Source organism: Taurulus bubalis, assembly GCF_910589615.1.
Source record: "Taurulus bubalis genome assembly, chromosome: 11".
Taxonomy (NCBI): Eukaryota; Metazoa; Chordata; class Actinopteri; order Perciformes; family Cottidae; genus Taurulus; species Taurulus bubalis.
The window spans coordinates 19,980,588-20,000,440 of NC_136599.1; the positions used below are offsets into that span (position 1 = coordinate 19,980,588).

At 42.1% G+C, this 19,853-nt stretch overlaps 1 protein-coding gene across 1 annotated transcript; it reads right to left on the reverse strand.

Annotated features, from left to right (window-relative positions):
• Positions 1 to 10,197: 10,197 nt before the first annotated feature.
• On the reverse strand, positions 10,198 to 18,722 carry rhoab (ras homolog gene family, member Ab). The gene is made up of 5 exons (XM_079226815.1): positions 18,633 to 18,722; positions 13,111 to 13,268; positions 11,540 to 11,660; positions 10,567 to 10,697; positions 10,198 to 10,403 (listed from the first exon to the last, which is right to left on the reverse strand). Exons 2-5 carry the CDS (start codon positions 13,264 to 13,266, stop codon positions 10,230 to 10,232), a joined length of 582 nt encoding a protein of 193 aa, XP_079082941.1. The 5' UTR covers positions 13,267 to 13,268; positions 18,633 to 18,722; the 3' UTR covers positions 10,198 to 10,229.
• Between the last annotated feature and the right edge of the window lie 1,131 nt (positions 18,723 to 19,853).

Here is a 19,853-nt window from a genome sequence, read left to right on the forward strand (position 1 = left end):
TCAGTTGGTTACAAAATGGATATTTAAACTATTCTGATGGATATTACTCCAAGGCATTACTCTGACAATGTGCTGCCCTTTCCCGCCAAAAAAAAAGAGTGAAAATGCAGTGTGTTAGGAGGAAAATACAAGTTATTTAACGTTCATTTTTGCCTTTCTGCTGAATTTCTGTAAATTAGAAAAACTTGAAAAGTAAAGTGTAAAAGCTGACATTTTGCAGCAATACTGCTGCACTAGCAAAGCAGGAAACAGTGGATGCACCAGTCGTCAACGAGTCACATGTTCACTGACTCCTGTTGCATGTTTGATATTCACATGGTTATAGCAACAAGAGTCTGCAGCAGTGCATCTCATGAAGCTCGCCTGAGACCTGTCAGCCATGGAGCCAAACGAAAAGAGAACTGGATGCAGATCATTCTCTGGGGCGGTCGGACCGACGGGCCACAAAACAAAAGGGGCCCCTGTCGCTGATGTCGCCGTGTGCATCACATCTGAGGAGAAACGATTGAAAAGACTCGCAAGTGTCACTTTCACCTTTCTCACTTTAAGCTCCCGCCGAAAAAAAACTGACTTACAATGACCTCTTGTGAGCTCTGGGGTCACGGAGACGAGACAATTACGAGCTCTTCACCGATCGCACCTGATCAGTCAGCTCGTTAATTACAACTAATGGCCTCCCAGCTCGAGTGAACAAAAAGCTTCTGATATCTCTCGGACATGTGACGTCAATTAGTCAATTAGCAAATGAGCTCTGGCTGCCGGGATCATTACTGGTCTCAGAACTCACCGCCTCTGTTCTCTACAAAGCACGCACACACACACACACACACACACATCCATTAACTCATCTGACTGTGTTTCGTGGGCTGAGTGAGAATGCATCATTTAACGAGATCTCATTGTCATCTTGTTGTCCTGCGTAGCTACTTTCATGAGGTTTGCGCCCCCTTTTCAGGCTGATATGAACCCTAATGTCACTAATTCACCGTGTATATGATAGTCATGGCGTGAGTGGTAAGACGACAACAAACCAAAAAAGCAGTTTTTCTAAACCTACTGTAAGTGAGGGTGTTTTACGATACGGGTGGCTGTTTGTTTGTTATAAATGACAGTGGGATTCATAGGTGACTGTGGAAGGAAAATGTTTTATGTGTGTTAAACTTCTGCAACAAATGTATCCACAATATATATATATATATATATATATATATATATATATATATATATATATATATATATATATATATATATATTTATATGCGGGTTAAATCTTTTGAAACATGGTAAGTTAAAGTGTCATATAAACACACTAAACTCATCTTATTAGAGGTGAGAGTTATTGTATTATTTGCTCGAAACACGTTTTATCCTGTGTAATAAAGAGATAGCTAACTGACACACTAATTACAACACACATATAACAATTCCTTTCAAATAAAATATCAAAACAATAGTCATCTATGGAGTAGGAGGTATAAGCCTCTGAGGCAAATACTGTAACTGTAAACTAACATATACGTTACAGGGGGGGTTAACTAAGCGTCTCTTTTTATTTAAGTTTTTTTCGAATGTTATAGTGAAACCAACAAATGCACAGTGAGAGAGTTTAAGATTACCGAGTCTAAATCTAACATTCAAAGTTGGAACAACCGAAACCTTACCCAGACGGCGCATATGGACTCGAGCTGGACCTCACACAGGTGGGACGGTGCTGCCACCTTACGTTTCTTCCCGCCGCTTACCTCATTGGGATCTCGCGTTTCGGTGACTCTGATTCTCGCGAGACTCTCGGGGAGACTAAACGTCTCACGACACTTTGGTCATTTTTAGCGTCGATATTTCTGCGCGCGCAAAGTGAATGAAACATGTACCAACAGCCAGTCTGTCTCAACTGAAGCTGCTGCAGCGTCACAGGAGAGGAGAAACTATTACATCTGCACATTAGATGTAGTGACCGCCTTATACCACTAGAGGGCAGTGTATGATTGTGTAAATACAGTCTACATTAACTCGGAGAGAGGACAGATATGCATGAAATATTAGACTATGTTCAAGACATGAAAAAAACAAATATATATATATATATATATATATATATATATATATATATATATATATATATATATATATATATATATATATATATGAATAAGCTTAAAGAAAATACATTTGCAGTGGTCTTGAGACCCTGCAGGCATTTCATTTTTATTTTTTTGGTTGAACTAAATCTAAATGCTGACGTTCAGCCTGTAGTTGCTCTTGGTACCTTCACAGATCCGGTTGAAATTACACTTTGAATTACGTAATTTATTCTTCACACTAGACCCTCTTTTGGCTTCCTACCTGCTGTGAATCACACACGCCGAGCCGGTGGTGGGAGTGACATTTAGAGGCTATATGTTGATACAATATTATCATCATCTGATATTCCATAATGTATGATGTTCTTGCCTACATTTGTAACATTACATATTTGAGAATTCCTGGACAAAGATGATTTTCCATTTCTTTAAATTGCAATTATACCATGGATAAGTGGGCTTCACGGAGTTAGTGTGTAAGTAGTATTTCCAGTTGTAGTAGTGTTCAAGTATAAAGTATACCTTTGCTATGATATTTGATAACAATGTGTTTTGAGAGGGTGGGGTGTTTTGTCGGGAGTGTGGGGCTCGCTCCCGTCATGATGTGTTGGAACCTTTTGGGGGCGCGGCTCTCAGGGGCGCGCTTGAAGAAAACCCCAGCAATGAAGGTACAGTCAAATATAAACAGAATGAATATGCGTCATGGACAGTATAAACTCTGGACAGATGTGTCACTGGGCGTTGTGTTTCGGTGCAGACCGCCTAAAAATAAACTTTGGGAAACGAGAAAATAGGTGGGTGTATGCATGACTCACTATCACGGGGCAATCTTTTTCATAGTCAGAGTCATAACAAAAAAATACACCTCAGACAGCGGAGCCAGTCCCATCAGTCCAAAGTCATCAACAAAGATCGTCTATTGAAGGACGAATAGCAAAGTAGAAGAAAGAAACCTCACTCTCACTCTGAATGCAGCAGCAGCGTGCGTAAAGCAACACATTTGCGGACTCCAATACTTCCTGATTGAGTGAATACCTAAAGTTGGGTGTACACTTGTGGGTCACACAATGTCACAGGTCAGGGGGGTTGAATTCTATATGAAATAATCTGTTCGTGGCACAAAGTTGAACATGGTTGGCTCCCATACATTCAGGAAGTTCAACCTGCCTCAGGAGCTGCTGATCCAGTTCATGCACTGCTATGATCCAGTCTGTTCGCTGCACGTCTAACATTGTGTAAACCCACAATGTTGAGTGCAGTGAGGATGAGCCACCAAACGGCCCTCCCGGCCTCCGTTCAGGACTTGTGCTCCTCCTAAATCAGGAAGCATCACTGCGACCCTTCAACCCTGGACTCAACCTGTTTCAGCTTCTCCCCTCTGGTTGGCGCTACAGAACACTGTGAGCTAAGAAAAAACAGACATAGGAACAGTTTCTTCCTGCAGACGGTCTGTATTTAAATGCACTGTATTTTAACTTGGACATATTATTTATTGTCAATCAACTATACATATGTGTTTATGTGTACATTGAGAGCAACAAATAAACTAAATGTGTTCACATAGCCATTAGAGCTCATTCTGACTCAGATATAGCTGCATGTGTAGTCTCGACCACTCGCTCATCATGTCATACTCAGTCTTGAATTGCAGACTTCAAAGGAGGTACGTGAAAATAGGACCAGGCCAGCTTTGAGGCCCAGACACAGAGGGAACAACTACAGCGTGACATTGGCAAAATATGGTATTCTGCTGTGTAATGTCATCAATTAAGTGTTTTACACTGTGTCACAATGTCTCGTTACAGCGAGAGGAACAATTAGCCAAGACTCTGGTATGTGGTGCCTTGGAAAGCGGGTCGAGTGAGTGGTCTGTCTTCTCCTCCCTCGCTGCCCGTTTCTCTGCTGATGATTGGCTCCTTGTGTAGCCCCGCCCCCTCGGTCATCTCGCTCCCTCCCATTGGACACCCCCTCTTCGTCTGCCTCTCATCCCATTGGATGATTTGTGCGGGTGATGAGCTCATATTGGTTAAAAATAGGTGGGCTCGCGAGGGGCTAAAAATAGACCGGTATATAAACCCGGCGGTTGAGCTCCAATGCGCGCTATTGCTCTCCGGCCGGCAGACGGAGGAGCAGAGAGAGAGAGAGAGAGAGAGAGAGAGAGAGAGAGACACACACACACACACACACACACACACAGAGGAAGAAACAGGGAACAGGCACGTGCCCCCTCAGCAGCCTCTCTCCTGCTCATTCCTCCGCAAAGTGTTGCACCACAGGCCCCCTTGTGTCTTACATGGTGCCCGGCCACCAGCCTTGGGTGGAGCAGGCAGTGACGAACTTCCTTCCTTCCCCTTTGACTCTGGTTTCACGCTCAGTGTCTCTCCAGAAAGCCGCAGTCAGAGCTGAGAGTACACGTTGTTCAATAGTGGTGCATAGCCCCAGTACAAGAGCGAGGTATAAACGCCCTTGTGGTTCAAACAAGCCGGCCTCTTTTGTTTAGGACTCATAATCAATGTCCAACATGGCTGCGCATTGTGTAGAAGTCTTTGTATCATTAACGAGACAGAAATGTAGCGAGCATGTAACATCTGTCTATGACGTGCTGTGACACAAATTTTGGTTTGGGCTGTTTCTTCAAGTGGCTGATGAAATCCCTAAAATACACCATGACCAGCAGTGGAATGTAACTAAGTACATGTATTTGAGTACAAATATATGGTACTTGTACATTGCCTTTTTGCTATTTCATGCAACTTTATATTTCTGCTCGACTACTTCTCTGGTGAATATGCCTATTGTGTTTTTAACGCGACTACATTTGTCTCACTGCAGTTACTGTTCAGGTGACACGTTTTCAAACCAGTCCTGTCCAGCGCAAAGCTCCAAATTTAAGGATTAAATGTCCCTTTATGGGTTGAGAAAATTATCCAGCTAAATTAACTGCATTTAAAAAAATGCATCGTCACAATGCTGAAAAAAGTTGACTTTTTAGAGATTTGTGGTTCTCATAGGACATCGACGCCACAAACATACAATGATCTTATTGAATATGATACATTTGTGTACATTAAACTACCCAACACTGTATAATGGAGGTACAAATAGAACACATTTAAACATATGCAGTCATAAAATGCACCATACACTTTAATGCAGCACTAATCCTAAAACATCATATATATAATAAATAAAACACTGAGGGGCGGCAGAACACGTAGGCTACTGAAAAGCAGTATTTTTATAGCGTGGTATTACTTCCACTTAAGTAAATGATCAGAATACTTCTTACACCAAGCTTGCTGTTATCTCCCTGGCTTTACTAAAGAAGACAAATATATTGCTACATGGACGTTACTTTTCCATCAAACCCTCTTCTGCCATCAGGGAGGAAAATAAATGTTATGGAGGATCAATGGCCTGTTTATGCTGTGAGGCAATCCAGCAGATTTCCCTTTGAATCGAGTTAACGATGTACAGTATAATGCAGCTTAGTGGCCAGTAGGCCGATGGTGAAGTGTTTTACAGTAATGTTCGTAATGTCAGAGTCGTTTTCACTCAGAGAGGCACAAGCTGACTTCTTGTTTCCTCTCACATCCGCCCACATACACCTCTTACGATCCATCATTGGAGGCCACATCCTACAATCAATACTCCAATATTCTATACCTGTTTATTCCTCCTCCTCCTCTGGCCGTACCACACACGTCTCCTGTATAACGTATGCCTTGGAATGGAAAGGAACAACCGCAGGAAAGCCAGGAATGTAGGAAACGTAGTTTATAAGTGTTCCAAACTCATATTTTTTAAAAAAAGGTTTACAAACCTCATCCTCGGGTCTTATATTTTGAATATTGCTACAACAAACAAGTTTTCACCTTCAGTTCTAAATCCCTCCCTGTAGTTTATGATTGCACAATGATGGAGACTTGATTACTCGTCATAGTATTTGTCTTGAGGTTTGGTTACGTCCACAAATACCAATAAAAAAGGCTGTTTTACTTCATCCCCATTGTTGGGTCCCCCATACTCCAGACATGATCATTTATTGCTCAGGCAGCATCAAACAAAAGGATGATTTGATCACCTCCAAACCGAATCAGAGAGTCTCAGCCACTATGTGGCCCAAATCAGTTGTGAAAATGTGATGCGATGCACTGCTGGTGAGGCCAATTATATGTGTTTCTATATGAAAAAGTTGAGTGCCACACTGCTCATACTGTACATCCATTTTTATTCCTGGATTTCCACTCCTCCGCTCTGCCTTACACAACTGCTGCGTTTCATTGTTGGTCACAGAGCGGCTCCACATCGCTCCACAACATCCAGCATCGGCCCACGCAGGCTGAAGGCGCCTCACCTCGGCCTCCCACACACTCGGTTCCTTCGGAGTGAGGCTGCTGGCACATCTACGCCTGCTTTCTGCTCCTCAACCAGCACTCCTAATAGTGTTTTAAAACAAAGCTTCATGCAAAGGGATTGAAAAGAATAGAAACAGAAAATTCCTTTGAAGCCAGACTACAGAAGCTGCAATTACAGAATGACACATTGGCTTTCCATTCATTTATGATGAGGTACAAAATGTTTCCCTCGTTTTTATTAATTTCATCATAAGACCATTGCAAGGTTTATTTGTGCTAAAGTAAAACACAAAGTAACATTAGTATAAGTCAAGAGTAGCTCCACACTATGGAGAAGTGGACTTAAAAGAAGCTCGTCGGTGTGATGCTCAGATATTTAGCAGAAATTTGAAAAGCTATAAACCCTGACCTCAGTGATATTGAGTGTCTTCACATTTGCTGGTGTCGAGTCTCATCCAATCAAACAGGGCTGCCGAGGGATTTTAATCGCTGCAACGATCTGCACCAGAAAGCGTTAAAGCCCACTACAACATGCATCACTACTATACTATAATATTTATTTATATTTGTTGCGATAAAGTGTCCAAAATGCGTTATTCTGAAACTCAGCTGTGTGTCTTTGAGCTGCCGACGAGAGCACCAGTTAAAATGCAGTTGCTGAACTGGTTCATCATTTCTGACAAATCTCCCATCTCACACCAAAAAGTAAATAATTATCACTCTGTGATCATTTATACATTTAAAGTGTCAAGTGTAGATCAGTTAAGGTGACCAGACTAGTCTAGAGCAGTGGTTCTCAAATGGGGGTACATGAGATTTAAAAAAAATATATATAAAAAATTAGCATCCATTCAAAAGAAGATAGTTATTAAATATATACATTTCTATTGAGTAAGTGTAAATTCATGAAGATAATTGTATATATTCTATATTAAATCAGAGACTGATGGCACAGCGCTGTGTATTACATCTTTTTTTCAACCCAAAAATATTTTGATGTATGATGCGGACATCAACCAAAATCTCTTTGATCACCATCAGAATTGAAACCGTTTCATTTGTGGTGGAGTCTCTAAATTACACTTTCCTTCCTCAACAGTTTGTATAATTCTTCATATTTTGCATAATTTGTCCATTTATGTGGGACCAATGTATCGTGTTCAGTCTGGCGCTAAATAAACCTAATCCATCCCCATACGTTCATACGTATTGATTGAAACTAATAGCTCTTCTCCAACCCACGAGACCACAATGAATAGGAGGGTGTGTTATAGAAAGTAATTTATTACACAAACCAAAGCTAGTTTACAAATACAGTTTCCAGTCCTGTGCGTGTGTATAGTCTAGTATGAACAAACTCACATTTTATATTTACAGACTTTGCATACAGCTTGGTTTTCCTGTTCCTTGGTTTACATCACGGCTTCAGCATCCAAAATTAGGATTTAAAAATAGAATAAAAGTAGAAATAAAAATGATTTGTACATAATAAAAAGGAGACTTATTGTTTTTTCCTTTTGTCTTTTCAGCCAAGTTTGTGTTCATAGCGAGAAGAGCCGGCGATGCTCTAGACAGGCAGCCGAGAGGCCAGCCTTTCTCCTGACTGCCTAACAACAGCATTTGGCGGGGATGATTGACGGGTCCTTACAACCAACCGTAAATCATCAGAAAGATTCAGGTAAAGCACAAAAGAATGAACTAAAGCGACGACACATAAGCAGTCCCATAGTCTTCCACCTCTTATTTTAAATACTGATAGACAACATATTTATGACTTTTCTTTTAAAAAGGAGGAAATAAAAAGTATAAAAACAACACAAGACCAAGTTTCTGGAACAGGCTCCTCCATGTAGCCCAGGAAGAAGAACAGGAGGGTTCAACACTGTAAAGAGAGCCAGAATCTGCCAGTAAAACACACAGAAGAGTCAGGGAAGGCTGGTTGCTGAGCGATCCCAAATATGACTGGCCACCGTTATCATTTAAGGAATGGGAAAGACCTTAAAACACTCCAAGAATTAAAATGGCATACAAACAGCAGGTGGCCATTTCTCACTCTGCCGGTTAGTGACGAAGATCACCGGCACAGATTTTTATTTATTTTAGCCAAAAATCTATCCGGCAGCCCAATCTGACCATTCTGGCATCTCCATGCACAGCTTTCTGGATAAAAACACATGTCATGTTTGTCTTTTTATAAGTTGAACTGTTCAAGCAGATGGTAAAACATGTATATACGGTGGATAACAGGGTATATCTCAAGCACCTTCTTTTTTTAAATCAAACATGAACTAGTTCTGGATAATTGTACACTTGACCTTTATACATGCCTACACACGCACACAAAAAAGGAGATCAGTGTGGGTGTGCTTGTAAACACAATACGCCCCTCTTGTTCTTTGTCCTGGTCTCAAACCAGGGGAAGATGAGCACCAGCAGTCAGCAGGCTGGATCAGGAAGGGATGGGCGCTGAGGAGTTTGGTCAGCTTGCACTACGTTTCACGATCAGCTGATCACCTCCCAAAAGTAGACAAACCAGCCTCGGTAAAAATTCACCAGCAAGTGGGTCCTTTTTTTATTTAAAAGTCCAGTCCCGATGCCAAGCGCGTCACACTGCTGCTCCTCTGGAAGAGAGTAAACGTCACCCTGTCGTCTACATCTACAACACTTCATGGTGAGGTGTTAAACATTCAAAAGAGAGCCACTTGAATTATAGATCACGCGATGATGCACAGGAAGCAGCTTTACTTTACAGTCGGCTCTGAGGGCAATTTCACTCTTAATTCAAACTGTGCAGGAGCTGCAGTTCAGTCCAGAGTGCGGCTCAAGGGTTTGTCCCTGTGAGCACCGGATTAAACACAGCGAGAGACCAAATGGCACCAAGCTGGAGCTCTCCTGCCGCTCTGATAATACGACACATAAGACCCGGGCACCTGACCACTTATTTAACACTGGATAAAAACGTCAAACTTATGTTTATAACATGCCTTATTTTTTTTTACTAATTGAGCTTTACGGTTATCAACCTCAAACCTGTTTGAACCACCCTTTTTAAAAAAAAACTATTAATAGTTTCCTTGTGATTGGTCTACTTTTTGGGGCAGTTCAAATAACACGGCCAGTATATGAAAACTGCAGGTTTGGCGTTTACAGACTCATCAGGGTCCCACCCACGCTTCAGTCTTCCCATCCCTTCACCTGTCCCGCTCCACATCGACCACAGCCCCACTTCCAGTTAGAAACGGTCCACTGTGGTAATCATTTATTATGCCGTCGTTTGCTCCCATCAATCTGTCAAGCCATCCAGGCAGAAAACTAAACCTTGTCGTTGTTGTTGTCTTCGATGCTGAACAGTCAGGACCATCCCATAATTAACCAGCAACCTAATCAATTGTATTGGTCAGCTGGACCAGGATCTCCTACTGATCTTTATCGGTGTAAGTGGCTTGATGAAAAGACAAAATGTACCAGCATGTAGCTGGTGTAAATGTCCCAAAGTGATGGTAAACCGGTAAAGAGCCCGATAAAGAACCCGGTAAAGAGCCCAATGGTTTACAGCGCTAGTCCCACCCCCCTCCCTTAACACCCACCCACCCGTTCCTCTCCACCAAACCCAAGTCCCCGGGTATATTCAGTCCAACAAACAGTCATTTTACAGCGGTAGTCATTTACTGCACTCGTTTCTTCCCCTCCCTCCCTCCCTCCCCCATCTAGTAATCCCTTCGTCCCTCCCGAGCCCTAGCTGCTGGGTACAGAAGCCCAGGGTGAAAACAGTCCAAATATGTCAGCCATTTTACAGCACGACACATTTAGTGTTCTTCTTTCCGCGGCGGGCCTGCAGTGCGGCCCTGGTGGCCATCTCGAACACCTCCCGCACGCCGTCCTTGGTTTTAGCGGAGCACTCCATGTAACCGAAAGCCGCAATTTTGCCGGCCATGTCCCGGCCCTCCTCTGGCTTCACTGGCTCCTATTGGACGAAGAGAAAACCAGGAAGTTGGTTGAGGAACCCATTCATTGGTCCGTTTAATTTTTTTAAAAGTCTAGAAAGTACTAGCTGTTGAAAATGTTAACATATCTGTATTTAATCAAAATAAAGTCTAAATAGTAATTAGAAGCAGACATTAAAGTACCTGCTTCATCTTGGCCAGCTCTCGACGCGTGTGCTCATCATTGCGCAGATCCTTTTTGTTTCCAACCAGGATAATGGGAACGTTGGGACAGAAGTGTTTGACCTCTGGGGTCCACTTCTCAGGAATGTTTTCTGTGAAGGAAAAAAACAAAAACAATAAGAAAGCTATAATCATTGGCCATTTTATTTTGCGTGTGCATGTCTGAGGGAATTTTGGTTGTCACACTGAAATTCGATCGTTACTGTATATATTTTTCCCAGCTGCGGGATAAACTTTCTAGTGACTGAGGCCACCAAAGGGACAGAACTATAAAGACAAGTTTCCTGTGCGGTGTGTACCACACTAAGCCCATTCTTGTTTTATCTAGTGTACATCTCCCTGAAAAACACAGGACATGCTAAAAACTAATTAAAGAATCTCACAAACGTATATTTAAATGCTGGTGCCATCTCTTGTTACAAACCACATTGGAAAACTGACAACGAAACCCTCAAACAAAAGATATTTGATGGCACAGCAATTAACCTTATCTTTAAATACGTTAAAGTTCAATCACGGGAAGCCAGCATTTGATTAGAATACAAATTAAAATACAAGATATAGCACAATAAGCCTTTGTTTTGTTACATCTGTAACTTCTTCTACATATAATTCATGCCTGGCTCTTTAATTATCTGCAGCTTTTAGCACCTCATTTGATGCAAATGCGTTTCCATGTGATCACAGAAGTACTGTTCATAATTAGGACAGAAAAGGCATGACGTTTTGTTTTACAGCCGGGATGCATGTCAGAGCATCATAGATCGTCTGTCTCATTTGTTTGTGTAGGCGTGTCAGCCTAAATGTAAGCAGTTCAGTGGTTTTAAGAGACACAACCGGATGAACACAGCATCTACAGGCCCCAGAAATAACTTCTGATGAGGCATATGATGTCATGCATGAATATGTGTAGATGTCTGTCCGTGGTTCGTACCTAAGCTGTCGGGGCTGTCTATGGAGAAGCACATGAGGATGACGTCAGTGTCTGGATAGGAGAGAGGTCTCAGTCTGTCATAGTCCTCCTGACCCGCAGTATCCCAGAGCGCCAACTCCACCTGACACACATTGGGGGTGAAGTGAAGGACAGAGGAAGAACAAAAAGGGAAGAGAAGTTAATACACCATGTCCCTCCTGATCAGCAGAACTTTTACACTGAAGTCAGCAAGTCAAGGAGATAATAAACGAGGGCTGCAGCCAACCTCATCCTGACCAAAACCATAAGAAAGGATGCATTATTCCGCATGAAGAAATTAATACATCATAATAGCAAAAATAATTAGTAAAAGCAATTATAAGTTCTCGGCTTTGCTGGTAAATTAGTAAGTAATTAATACAAGTGTAAAATTTAAAAACAACCACCCGCATACCAATTCTGCATTTGTTCATTCCTAATGAGCACTCTGGCACAAGGCCTGAGGCCGAACAGTACAAAATGTGACAGTGACGTATAAAAACTTCTGAGCCAGCAGACTGAAAAGCTAAATCGGGAAAGGAAGCCAGATTTGGAAAAGTCTGACACTTGACAAGAAGTAGCTCAAGTTCTCCTCAGCAGCACAGAGTGTTAGAAATCTAACAGCCAATAAAGACTCAGCGTCCCCACAACCTCATTAACCCAGAATGAGGTCAGGACGTGTGGGTGTGTGACTGATGCGTTGGGCTGGGTGCTGCAGTTATCCAGAGAGGAACCTGGAAGTCATTCTCCAGAGGAGACGATATCCTTCTAGTTTCTGAGTCACAGTGGATGTTTAGTATGGAAGACAGTCCTAAGCCTACAATGTGCCGTTCTGAGGGCTGTGAAAGGTTTGTGCACATCAGGAATTAACTAACGCCAATTTGTCCATTTGTATCTACATTGGATGTGTATGCATTTCTCTACAAGAAAATCAGTTGATGGCATTTTAGATCAAACAAACCGTCTCAAACACCTAAAAGATGAACCACATACACCTACAAATATATAGAATAATTCAAAGGCCTCAGACCCGACCAGACTGAGCAGACGCTGCAATGTGAGGGAAGATGTGAAAATGGACCAGTGCAGTTCTATCAGCACTTGCTCAATTGGCCCTGAGGGTGGAATTAAAGCATCGAGTGCCATTAAGCACCCAGCGAATAAAATGAGTCTGATACAAGCACAAAGAAACACGCAGAGACTAAGAGGCCGGATGTGTTGTGACAGTTAGGGAAACCAAATAGTGTCTATAAAAAGAACACATTCTTTGTGGATTCCTTTTGAGTCCTTAGATGGCATCTTTTCATCAAGAAAAACAGTCACTTCACAAGAATGTGTCACAGGTTTGGATCAATCTTAAATGGTGTTACAACCGTAACATAAAATGTTCATGAAAGTATATTTATATAAAAATGATTAACAGAAAACCAACTAATATCACAGGGGGAAAAAGGAACGAATCTCGGCAAATACTATGACGGAAGCCAGTGCAACAAATAAAAAGGAGCCGACTGATAGAAACCATCGACACAGAATCACTGCGATTGCCTCACCTGTTTGCAATCCACCTCGATGTCGGCCACGTAGTTCTCGAACACAGTGGGGACGTAAACCTCAGGGAACTGGTCCTTGCTGAAGACGATCAGAAGGCAGGTCTTGCCACAAGCTCCATCCCCGACTATCACCAGCTTCTTACGGATGGCTGCCATCCCTGGAGGAAGACAGGGAGGAGGAGGTGGTTATGATCAATAAGCCACGTGAAACGGCATGACAATACGTAAAATCAGAAGAGCAACTGTTACAGCAACGGCTGATCTTATGTAAAAAAATATGCAATTGGGAGATCGATAGCACCTTTTTCTAGTTGCAGATGTGTTGAAATCAGCAGGACGAGCGCTAGTTACATTGGCAGCACCGGAGACAACTACTAACATACGTTTTTATCAATATACACAAAAGGTGCACACTCACTCACGGATGCACAGACTAACTCGGCCAAGGACCAACACACAATCGCATGATCCTCCTGTCGAAGATAACAACATGCAACACATGTGTTGCATAGTGCAGGTGCACCATGCAACACTCTACAGGACACATTTAACCACAGAGCAGGAGAAAAGTGACTCTCTAACCCGACGTTCAAGGTTTCTCAGGGGGCTGCGAGATGATGAATAAAATGTGAAGCGAAGAAAGAAAAGAATTGCTGCCATGTAATGGTCTTCATATTTGTGATTTGTCTGCCTATGCAGGCATCAACGGCTCAATACACAAATTAAAACATTTAGGAATCTAATATTCTATTTATTCCAATAAATCCTACACACCATTCGCTTAAATAAGGCAATCAGAAATAATAAGGTCCCCCTAATTGTGTACATCATTCTACAATGGGGAGATGTGTTAAGATTGCACCAAATTTCTGAGCACACCCCTGCACTGCAGGTTCCTGTCCCATCCTTACACAACATACCGGTGTCAACACAAACACATTACAGCACACACAAGGGCTACTAGGAAGTCAAATGAAGCAGAGGTTCCAGTAATTAAGGACGGCAAAAGACCCAACAGACGTGTCAGTGTTGGTGTGAGAAAGAGTGCTTGGCCAACAGAGTTAAGGGAAGTCGGGGTAAATGAGTCATGTAGCCTTGTGTCATTGGCTGAGAGCATCTTGGATAACTCTATATTGGGAAATGCCATTTTACAGAAAGCAACAAACTCATTCAATCCGTTGTACAACTACAAGAAGTACGATAACATTTCACCAAATAACAGTCACGCAGCCCAACATAAAAACAGGAAAATTCCCTTAATACTTGAACTATGTACAAATGGCCACTTTATTCACAAAGTAAACATCAAATGCACCTCGCCCGTCATGGCAGCACTGCCGCAGACAACTTTTATACTAACGGAGTACTTGCATACCGTGTACTGCACAAGGACAACCGAACCCCATATAGAGAGGATAATAAATCATACCCCGGACGAGTTATTTCCTCCATCTAAAAAAAAGGAGCAGCACTGTGCAGCGTCAATCACAGTTCTCTACCTTTCTGCTATCGCCATCACAGTGAGTCAGCTGTAGGCGCGATAGAGGGCAAACTCCCGACACCACTCCTGCGCTTTCAGAATTCATTAAGCTGAGCTGCAGTTTTGAACTGCAGTGTTTCTTAGGGCGTTAGAGACACAGTGAGGTTCAATTCTCTTCCCTGTGTCACTTCTGCCTCTTTGACCAAATACCTGGGGTAACAAGCGTTTCAAGTGTTAGCACGTTTCTTTAAAAAAAAGTTTGCACTGCCAAAATTAGTTTAATATTTGAATGTGCTATGCATGAGAAGATGGTCTATGGCCCCAGTCTGTCTCACTTCCCCTTAAAATGTTCCTCCTTTTGACTATACAGCAGTTTGTATGCAACTGGCACTTTCAGCCACTGTGACCTGCCTACATTTTAGTCATCTTCTGGCTGCATATTCAGTCCTTTTATATAGTCATTTTCCGATAAAAACAGCCCTTTTCTCAACCACAGCTTGACCGTAACATATTCCCAGACAATAAGATGACAAATTTTTTGCCCAAACTTTCTGACTCTAAAACACACCAAAGGACAGTGAGGTGCTGCATGCAGTCTATAAATGGTAGATGAATACTCCAAGTAGGACAGCAGTGTCAAAAAAGATTAGATCATTCACTCCTTGACTTAAAGAAAAAGGGAAAGACAGAAATGGGGGCAGCCGTAGCCTCGAGGTGAATGTATGGTCGATGCTTGAAAGGTTTGACCAGAGGGTGAACCGGGTAAATAACAATGTGCCCTCCTTTCAACAAATACTGTCTAGATGCCTATAAGCAATTAATTAAAAAAGGCACAATTATTATTTTTTAGAGCTTATCAGACAACAGGAGTCTTGAAATCAGTAATATTACAAAGCAGCATCTAGGTATCACTGACAGACTAAAAGTGATCCATAATTAAATACAGTTAGTATCTAAACTTTGTCCTGGCTTAAAAGAAAAATGCAGGAAACACTTAACAGGGGCACAATGAAAACAAAAAGCAAAAACAGGAGGGGCACATTGTGTATAAGAAGGCAATCTCCATTAGCAATGGAGACTGTTGTGTCTGAACCATGAACGGCCTGAACTCTTGTCTCGTGCTACAAATATCTAACATTACCGTCGTGTTTTTTTTTGTCGCACTGCATTAAATAGGCTATGCTGAAGGTCACAGTAACAACAAATTGAGTGCACATCTGGTACACCCGTGATAAACTATAATCTTGGTTAACAATAAGGACCAGGCTAACAAAGAAGCATGAGGTTAAATTAAGTGACGGGAAAACAACAGACGAGAGAAGAGATGAAGGATAAACCCAACAGGATCAAATTAACAGAGTAGAATAGACCCAGAGAGGAGACAGGGAACACTCCTGTGATCAACAGTCAGTGGAAATAGAAGGAAGCCCTTCCTGCCTTTTTTGTGATTCACTTCATCGGACTTTCCCAACAGGAATGTCTCACTCACACACACACACACACACACACACACACACACACACACACACACACACACACACACACACACACACACACACACACACACACACACACACACACACACACACACACACACACACACACACACACACACGCTTAACAAAGCAGCTCATCCCACTCTCCTTAGCTACTTAATGGAGTAAGTCACAATTATTTAATCAAACAAAAGACATTTGATAGGTATTGTCTTTCCATCTGGTGTCCACAGTATGGTTGTTTCAGTATCCTGTCGTGCACACAACCAGACTTCACCATCGGCAATAAAAAAATTAAGTGAAATTATGTTTATTCTGCATTGCTTCCTTGTTAACAGCTTTAAATGTATTATTAAAATGGTTAGTGTGCGCTTGATGATTCATCAGGATGTCCTTTAGAAAACCCCACGCAGGCAACAGTTGCATCAAAAGGCACGTGTGTGTTTATGCCAGGAAGTACCCCACGCAGTCTTCAGTGTGGAAAATTAGACCCCAACTTAGTAATGTTAACAGACTGCCGACTGCTGAATATTTTAGTTTCTGACAGAAACGTGGCAGGTGTTTATCCTCGGCCACCCAACATGCATGTTTCAAAAAATAAAAAAAAATAAGATTATCCCATTACTGAGCAGCAAGAAAAAAAAAAACTCTCAATTGTGGTGTATTTTGATGGCTTCATGAGACAATTTGTGTAACCTACACGATGAAGACGACAACTACAACATGCACGTGCTCAAGAATATGTCCGGGATCCTGAATTTGAAGTTAAACAAATAAATCGTACTTCTAATTAAGAAAAATTGTCATTAAGATCCACCTGATAATGTGATAATCAAAGCCAGGCCCCAAACAGATCCTTGTCAATAAGCACCGATACAAATCCCGAAGCGTAATTTAAAATGCCCCCTTTGGATAAAAGGAGACAAAGTAATGCAGTGGCACTATTAAACAACGTTTTTAAGAGGATTAGCATCGTCACAATTTAAAAAAGTATCATGCCACATCTTTAGTGCAACCCCCAAGAGAACTGGTATGTGCATGTACCCCCAAGTCTTTACAATTAGCACACAACAATTAGGATAAAGATTTATGAATCAGCCATTTAATGAAATTGGATATAATTCAGCCACTGGTATATTCATTGGGGGAGGATATAATGTTAGTTAACAGTATCACGCATGCAACATCTGCGTGGGGAAAACCTACCTCCCTTCCCTGCCTTAGGTGCTGCAAAGGGAACTGTGGTGTATAAATGGACTAAATGTTATCACAGCGTCTTTACTGTATTTTGGAATAATAATAAAATGTCAAAGAAATAATTACAAAAAGATTTTACTCTGCCCCCCAAAAATATTCAATTTGGAATATTCTCTATCTAAGTCTGCTTGCAAACAACCATTATGCAGATGTGGGTGTAGATGTCATATATCTTTCAGTGCTATAACATAGTATAGTGACTGATATTTTACTTATCGATGTATAGCATACAAAAAATATTTGCCGTCGCCACCCAGTTAAATTATAAAATTCTCTGAACACGAAAAGTATCTGCTTGACAAGCATGTACATTACTGCCACTCCCCCCTAAACTTAAGATTTACTGGTGCATGAAAACAACTCCCACCCAGAAGATGGTCACATCATCAATAATAATAACCGTGGTCAATCACAAGATAGTGACAGATCATTGTGTCAGAATCAACCAGCACTAGGGAGGTGGCGACATATTCCCCTCTTAGATGGCAGGTTGGTAAATTGACTGTCCGTCTCTTGCCCGCCAGAGCTCCCAAACATTGTTTTTAAACCAGCTCGCCACTGGGTGGGTCACCAGAAAGATGGCGTCATCACAGAGGCAACAGATGGCCAGTGTGTCCGCAGTGCAAAACGGGTGGGTGGCCCCGATCCAAACTAGCCACCAACACCCACATCACATACATTGGACTCCTCAGAGGGGCCGAGCCTGCTAAGCACACAACCTTCACGGTCCAGGAGGAAGCCGTAAAGTACACACTACAGTGCTCTACGACCACTGTTCAATAACCTACAATATAAGAACCTACAAATCGGGTGTGGAAATAAAGTGGGGTCTTTGTTCTGTATAGTTGGAGGCATGTCGCCGGAAAAATAAACGTCTAACATTAACATGTAAACTACCGTTACCTCGAGTTGGTCAGCCGGGCCAGTTCAGGAAAACGGCCTCATTGTTTGGCTCTAGCCGGCTCGCCGATCGAGGCCGGTCTTTGCGGCGACATTTCTAAGCGTCACTTAAGTTTTCCGCAGTTTACTAACAGTCCTTTGTGAAGCCTGGGCGAGGCGTTTGGCTCTCAGGAGATTATACACTCAGAATACGGCAGTTTTCTCTGTGTGTGGCAAAGTGCGGAAGCGGCGCTGAGGCCGGTTGGGGGGAGCTAACGTTAGCTAACCGCGCTAGCACGGCCTCTCGAAGCTCCGGGTAACTTTTAAAATGCCCCCCGTCGGCGTCCAAACATAACAATACGCGATAAGCAGCACTTCATACCGGCCCGGTGGTCCGCAAAGTAGTTTACCTGCAGTTTGTATGGCTTGCAGTCGTATTTTTCAGTGTTTCCCGGTGCAGAGTCGCGGACCAGTCGAGCGGCTCGCTGCTTCCTCACGTCTCTATCTGATACAATGAATTACTTCACGGGAGCGCGCCGCGAGGGTTTGTAGTTTGTAGCTGGGGGGGCGGGGAGGAGAGGGTGACGGGCACGAGCCGGAGAGCCACACCTGCGCGGGCACGTGGTGTACGAGCGCTCGGAGCAGTTACCGGCTCTTCAACCGTATGGAAACGTGTAACTCACGTCGAGCTATGTGTCTGTTTTTAACGTGACGTTTTCATAACCGGGTTCAAGGCGAACAGGAGAGGATCCCGTTGTAACATACCAAGACCAAGGGTTAATTATTAATGTGTTAGTGTTTGTTTAATGTAATTATATGTCTCAAGTAGGCTCGGTCTCATCATAAACACTAAGCACTGCACTGGCCTCGGACTAAATGCTGGGACTACGTGCCCAATTAGACAATAGGTTAGATATGACAATAGTCAGTTGTGTTATTGTTACCCTCATCAGAGTTAATTGAGCCCATTACAGCGTTTACAAACCTCAAGCTGGAAGTTTCTCTCTATGTAAATTACCTGAACTGTCCAAGTAGAAGTCCGGACGTACTGCCCCACCTGGCGGACAGTTTGGGTAACTACACAAATCAGAGACACGGAGGGCAAAGCATGTCACATGTTAAAAGAGAATATTAACACATTAAAGTGTATCAGTTCTTCTGCTGATGCTCTAACCTGGAAAGAGTAGTTGTCAGACTTTTGATTAAATCACTGCTGGTATATACTTCTAATTCACTGTTTATGCTTTATATACACTTTGTATACTTTTCATTTTTGCATTTTCTTTATTATTTAATATTCTTAAATGTAATATGTTCTGCTCTGGTATTTTATTGTATATATTTAGTATTTTTATACTTCGTTTTTGTATGTTTACTCTGTAACTTGCTTGCTGCTGCTACAAACAAATTCCCCCCTAGGGATGAATAAAGTCTATCCATCTATTTTGTTCCTGATTGCTTAAAAACTCAGTTTCAAAGTTAATTCTTGACCTTGGGATCAGTATTTGACATGTCATCACTAGGTAATTCAGTATTGTTCGGAATTACTAATACGTTATACTAATGACTACAATAGCCTGCAGTTCTGTTTGTCCAATCAGGATTTAGGTTTGTATATTTGTCCTCTTATA